The following is a 7,084-nucleotide window of genomic DNA, read 5'->3' as shown; positions in this document are numbered from 1 at the left end:
CCCTACCTCTCATGAAATTAGAATTCCATTCATATTGATGCCTTAATGCACATTCTCATTGGCTTTCACACCGATGCAAGGCCACATGCCCAGGTAATGATCTCTTCCCCAAAAAATAGCCTATGCCAGCATTTCCATAAGTCACTTTCCTCATGATGAAAAGACATCTTTGCCCTTCATACGAAGAATGAGATAGAGACAAACAAGGAATGCCGGCGTAGGGTGCACTTCCAGACATACATCCAAAACGAGGATCCAAGCTTCTTAAAATCGAGATTATTTTATTATGATCCACAGCTGGCTCCACTTAGAATTTACACGTGGTAGAAAAAAAGGTATCAAACTTAAAAACTATTTCAAACTCATTTCCATTTCTTTTGATCCCTAAAACTTCTAGACGAACAAGTCAAAATCAAAGGAAGCCGACGGTACTGTCGTGGTAGGCGAATCTCCGAGGACGTTCAACATCATCATCCAATTCTGCACCAGGTCTTCGTTCTCATCCAGCTTCAGCGTATCCCAACGATCTCTATCCCCTCCATTACTGGTTGTGGATCCAGCCACGGCGTCCGGCAGCCACTGTTGCTGCGCTGAGACATTGTGTTCCTCGTCCTTATGTGGCTTCGAATTCTGCTTCTGCTTCTCTTCCACAACTAATTGTTCTTGGGATTTGGAATTCTGATCAGGTAAGTCATGAGGGAATGGGAAATTGAGCTTGGCTCGGGGTCCACGATAACTAATGGCTGCGTTGTCGTAAGCTCTGGCAGCGTCCTCAGCCGTGTCGAAGGTGCCAAGCCAAACGCGATTGGCTGCCGCTTCAGGGCCTTGTGGTTTCATAATTTCCGCAGCCCATTTTCCCCAAGGACGCTGGCGGACGCCCCTATAAGTCTTCTCCTTATTTTTCTCTTTCCTCTTCCTTTCCGGCGGCTTTGACGCACCAGCACCACCGAAGAGATTGCAACCGAGGCAGCCGTCGATGTCGCAGAACATACACTTGTAAGCTTCTGGGAAGACCAAAGGTATCCCACCCTTTGCTGATTGGTTAAGCTCAGCAGGAGGAATGGATTCAATTGAGGAAGAAGAGGAAGCGGCGCTGCTGCTTCCACTACCAGAGATGACGTGTTTGAGAGCGGAGACTATGATGGAAGACTCCTGGGCGCTGCCGGCGAGAGGTAATGAGAGAGAGAATTTTGGTTCATGGTCGTGCTTGAGCCTTTTAGAAGGTTTCGCCATTCCTTTAGAGAGAGAGAGAGAGGAGATGGCGCTCTCTGGTCTGTTGTGTGGGAGGGAGAGGGGAGAACAGAGTTGCGGCTTTTATATAGTTTTGGTACGCGTAGATAGAGAAAGGGGGAGAGAGATAGTCTACGTGGCTGACGATTCAAAACAATTCCCGACGCGGGGTCAAGTAATATATCCTTATATTTTATTAAAGTTGATTTTGAAGCACGTGAGTCCAAGTGGAAGGATGGAAGGAAGGAAGGATGGTAGGGGACCACTGGACGTTGTTGGTTACTTCTTCGCCTTACTCGTTAGTCGTTACTCGTCAGCTCACTCTATGTTTGTGGAGGCGTCGCGTTGACAAGGCTTGTCGTCTTCCACGAAAGAAAGGCGGAAAGGGCGGTCCCCGGCGGCCACCTGTGGCCAGCGCTCTGCCGTGTTCTTCTCACGAATGGTTTCGGATCGGGTCATATCGTATCTACTATTAGATAAGGCGACCCAGGGGCTGCCCGAACAGTGTTGGACCTAGGGGGAGAGGGGAGAGGGGAGAGGGGAGAGGGACAAGCAGAGCTCTGTGTGTGAAAGAGAGGGGAGAGGGGGGAGGTTCGTCAAATTCAGATCATGGTTTTAGGTATCAATATTGAATCAGCCATATTGTACTGGTATTGACTAATATCTGATTGATATGGATCGATATCTGAACATGGATAAAATTGTAAAAAAATTTACATTTATTGTGAAAAATAAAAGCAAATTGTTTGATCCAGACCGTATCGACAGAACTGACCTCATTTAATTGGGATAAGGCTTTGTTGCTGTTGTATCAACTGTGTTTGATTTTGTTTCAATTGAGGGTAAATGTATTTAAAAAAAAAAAAAATAACGATAAGAACCCTAAAACACAACATGGTCTGTGTCCAGACTCCCAACACATGGGAGGGAGAAATAACCACCCTCCCCCACGAGATAAGGAAAAAATTCCACCCTTAATGATATTTCCCTATACAATCTTATTGACTCCTGCACTAGTGTAGACTCCACATACAGCTTTTAGGGAATCCTCTTCCCAAAAAATAAGAAGTCAACAACAACAACTTAGCCTCATCCCACCTGAATATATCCAAAAAATAATATTTTAATAATAATAAAAAAAGAAAGGCCATAACCGTCCAATTTGAGCCAAAAGAGATGACTCTCAATTTACTTTAAGATTGGGAGAGACTTTTACTGCTCATTATAAAGGCCCTAAGGGTATGTTTGGTTGGAAAGAAAATAAAAGTAAGAAAATTACATAAATACTTTAAAAAAAAGACACATATTAATCATTGCTTTTATCCATGACTTTTGTCTCATTTTTTTCTTTTTCTTTACCATACATTTCTTGCCAAGCAAACATAACCTAAAGGTCACAAAATCATCTCCACGGTGTTCTTTCTTTTAGGATAAGAAGATGCATGACGAGAAAACACACGTATGTAATTGAGAGTCTTCAGAAATAAAGGTTTGAGCCATCTCTTTTTGGTTACTATATCAGGTAACATAAACCAGTTGGAGTATGATTGACTTCATTATCTTTCTCATCGTCAGAGAAAGGAAAGCACAAAACATTTAACAATTCATTCAATCTTTCAGTTCATGCATCAACCCATCAACAAATAAGAGGCAAATTCACCAACCAACAGTTCCCAACTTGTCTAGTAGTGACACATAAATATGGAAGCAGTTGGCACAGCAATATATGGGGTAACATAGTTACACAATACAAAAATGCAGAAAGAGTGCTAAAAATACCAAAAGAGGGTCGAGAAACTTCAAACTGGTCAAAAAGCAAATGACAACATGCACAATGAGAAGGAATTCAGAGAAACAGGAAATGCAGGTTCAAATATCTCACATTCATCCTATTAGACATTTTACAAGACCTATTGGCAATACTAGGTGATATACCAAAATAGTGTTAACCAATAAGGGGTGGACATGTGTGCTGATTACAAGTTGGCCATATCCCCGGCCAGAGCTGGTCGTCTCTACCGACTAGGGGTTGTTCATCTCCACTGACCCATCTAGAGAACACCATGTGCACCACATGTCTTGACTACAAGGCTCATCTCTGCCGACATAACCATAACCATTCATAATCCTAATCATAGTCTTGTAACCCAACCATTGTCAAGTTGGCAGTTATCAGATCTGAGGTAATCGTGGTCAGGTTAACCGTTACAAGTTCGTCCACCTCAGCTAAGAGGGAGACCTGTCCACCAATAGAGTTTGGGTCCACGTTAGAGGGGAAAGCGACTTGTCCACCAATAACCATGAGCATCAACGACGATATAAGAAAGGAGATAGCTGAATAAGAGGTGTAATGGCAATCAGAACACTCTGAACTCTACCCCTTCTTCTTTCTTTCCCTATTCTCTACAATAGTACTGACTTAGGTATCGGAGCCTCCTTACCGGAGTACTCCTCCGGTCCTAGTTCTCTTATCCATTGATTGCAAGTCTTCACTGAGCAGAAATCTGCATTAACTCTTGGCAGTAATAACAAAACTGTATTGATTTTTCATGATTTTTGCAATCATCTGATGTATCATGGTCAATTCCTCAGAAAGAATGTCATTCGGTACAATGAAATCTGATGAGTTTGAATCAGGTAATTACACAGCTTCCTCGACTCCAACCCCTTCCTGATCATCAGCTATTACATGAATGATGAAAATCGTGCCATTACACCAAGACCGAATGAAAACGAAATTAAGAAGGAAACATTTTAAGAAAAAAATATTTCCACAAAAAATAACAGGTAAGAGTAGGAAAAAACTTCAGGGGATTCATGTCAAGTTGCTCAATAATTCCTACTGAATTAGTTTGCAAAGAATCCTAGTTGCTAAACAACAAGAAAATACTAATATATTTCTCATTTCTTTTCCTTGTTTCATCAAAACTATCCAACTTCAGATCCTACAACCCTGCAAGAAATGTTAATTTGTATGCAGAAGCAGAAGAATGGTTACATATCTAACATTCTGATCACATATGGACATATGAAAGAGAGGAAGGAGTACACCATTCCTAACGGTACCTATTGGATTTCTTTATTGTATTTGGGGTTTCATAGAACTGAGACAAATTTTATATATTATGAACAGAAAACAACCCGTAATTCCTGAATATATGACAGTGTGCCCACTCACCTAGGACCTCAATTTATTAATAGCTCAATGTGAAGATTACATTTCTCCACAATACTTCCTATTATAGTATCTTGGATGGAAATGAACAAGGCCTCGCAGAGAATTTTTGAATAATGGTGGTTCAGGTCTTCAGGACCAAAACCTTCGAAATGGGTAAAAAGATAAACGGCGCAAGAGATAGAGATTGTCGATGAGAGACGAGGAGGGTATTCAGAATTTCAGTTACGGGAAATTCTGAAAGTTTTTTGTGTTGACTTTGGTCAACAATAGAAGTGCATGAGGAAAGCATTGCAGGAATAGTTTTCCTTGCTATTCTCCTCTCTATTGTGGAATCCTTTGGTTTTGTTTTTTGAGTCCTCCCACCTTCATGGCTGCAATGACAAGGAGGGTCTGAAGAGCAAAGGCATAAGAGAAGAAAGGAAATTGATAGATGGGAACGGAATATCTTCTTAATTTTTTTTTAGGGAGAAGGTTGGGAATGCTACCAGCTTTCCTGGAGCTAGCGGCTCAACCAATGGGAGGGCTGGTATGAGAGGGGACATGGGGGTCAATTCCAAAGGGTAGGGAGAGAGTGACACAGGCTGGGCACCCCCAGTAGCCTGCCCAGCCTTTTCCCCTTTCTTTATATATATATATATATATATTTTTTTTTTTTTTTTAAATAATAAAACTGAAGTTAAAGGGCAACAAGTGACCATTTGTTTGTTAAAACATGGCAGCTACTGCCACTTCTCAAGTACCAGAAGTCAATACTAGAAGTCACCAGAACATTATACTCCCAGGGAAGATCACAAGGGGCAATCAATTCCCACCTTTTTCTTATGTGAACCCAAGGAGAAGGTCCATCAATTGACTCCACATTGGAAACCATGAGAACAACATTAACCTGAATCATAGTCATTCAAACACAAACCAATCCCTATTTGCATATTAAGGTTCAATTTATAATACGTGTGTGTGTGTGTGTCTGTTAGAAGGAGAATAAAGACAGAGCTGAATGAATAAGAAAAAAGAGGAAGGGCTACCCAAGCAGAAAATAATGAAACAAAGTCCTCTTATCTGCGGCCATACTTGACATTCAGGGAGGAATAATTCAAAATTCCTTGGTTCTTTGGAGGAAAGAAAAAGGATACAAAATGATTTAATCTTTTTTGCATTATCAACTATCTTTCAATATGTAGAAAACGGATAATTATTCCTAGAATTATCACTTTCAAAACAATATCAACCATCTATTAATTTTATTTCCAAAGAAACCATGTTTAGAATTTACGAAACCAGATTGGTGATTGGTGTTGGGGAAAATAGTGAGAGGTTACCAATGGTAAAGCAGCTCCAGACCTTCTCAAGTTCCACCAAGTTTAGTTCTAGTGGGTTGTGATCTCAACATTCTCCATTCATTGTGCACCAATCTATGCCAAACATTAATCCACAGGAACTCTGATACTGAATTCCCTGCAAGCACCATAATTCCTCGTGGCTTTTACAGGGTTTGTATCTATGGCCCTCGTCTGGAAAGATTAAACTAGTCCCATCCTCAACCTGCACCCTGTTCTCAAATAAATAAAAAAATTACAAGATTAAATTTCCTAAAAAGCAAATATAGACATGGAAAAAGCAATCAGGAATCTGTTGGGGAAGGATGAAAACCTCAGTCTTCTTGGGCCTGAACAAGAAAAAATGCCATTTCCTGCATGGTAGTGGAAGTGGGAACTATGAACTGAAAAGAGAGGAATGTAGGATCCAGTGTAAATTGGTTGAAGTCAACCAACTTCGTCATTGTTTCAGAGGATAAAAATGGAAACCAGAAGTTTGGACAGAGGACACAAGTCAAACAACCCTTAAGATGCTATCAAGCCAAGTGCAACAACTGGGATTCCCATCATACAACTCAACTCTTTTATCATACAAGGTATAAAAAGATACCATATCTGATTGGCTTAGGTGGACTTCTTGAGTGATTGAAAAGTTATTCTGTGTGGAAGGTTTAGATCCACAATGACATTGATCATTATTTAACTCTCTCCTTCAAACTCCTTTGTAAAAATCTAGGGCAAACAATGTAGAAACGCAACCCTAAAACAATGCAGAAGATAATGGAAAAAACAAAAACAAGCAATGCACACACAGATTTACGAGGTTCGGCAAGATTGCCTACGTCCCCGGTGAGATGAGATCCTGCTTCACTATCAATGGAGAATAGGATTACAACTCTTGCCCTCACACCTCTCAGTATTGCTTGTATTACAGAGAAAGAAACCATTGCTACAAATATACAGCGAAAATCCCTAATTTGGAAAGTACACGATTGCCCTCAAATAAAAAATTCGAGAGGGGGGCGCACACCCCCTGCTATGCAGCGGGGCCTCCTGCCCCCCTTGCAATCCCCACGGCCTGCTAATCGGCTAGTGGGATCGCCGTCCTGCCTGTCGAGGCGTTGCACCAGTACTCCCTGGATTAAACTGTGACAGAATACAAGACATAGTACACCAACAAATAACTCCATAAAGATGCTACTTACTGGTGGTCTCAACAAGGGTTGGATCACTTTGAGAGGCCACACCAAGATGTGCAGCATAGGTCTCTGTGTCTAATCGATTCCCCAGCAAAAAAGGTTCTGATCCATTGGTTCTAACAAAAGGAGAACCCAGTTTCCAACACCACCTGGCACGGGAA

At 41.2% G+C, this 7,084-nt stretch overlaps 1 protein-coding gene across 1 annotated transcript; it reads right to left on the bottom strand.

The window, feature by feature from the left end:
* Positions 1–261: 261 nt before the first annotated feature.
* On the bottom strand, positions 262–1,294 carry LOC122063934 (ethylene-responsive transcription factor ERF110-like). The gene has a single exon (XM_042627608.1). The coding sequence runs from the start codon at positions 1,231–1,233 to the stop codon at positions 394–396; it is 840 nt and encodes a 279-aa protein (XP_042483542.1). The 5' UTR covers positions 1,234–1,294; the 3' UTR covers positions 262–393.
* Positions 1,295–7,084: the final 5,790 nt, after the last annotated feature.

The sequence above is a fragment of the Macadamia integrifolia genome, unplaced genomic scaffold (assembly GCF_013358625.1).
Source record: "Macadamia integrifolia cultivar HAES 741 unplaced genomic scaffold, SCU_Mint_v3 scaffold1495, whole genome shotgun sequence".
In the NCBI taxonomy this organism is placed as follows: domain Eukaryota; kingdom Viridiplantae; phylum Streptophyta; class Magnoliopsida; order Proteales; family Proteaceae; genus Macadamia; species Macadamia integrifolia.
Note: the sequence above shows the minus strand (reverse complement) of the source record. Positions and strands in the feature narration are given on the sequence as shown.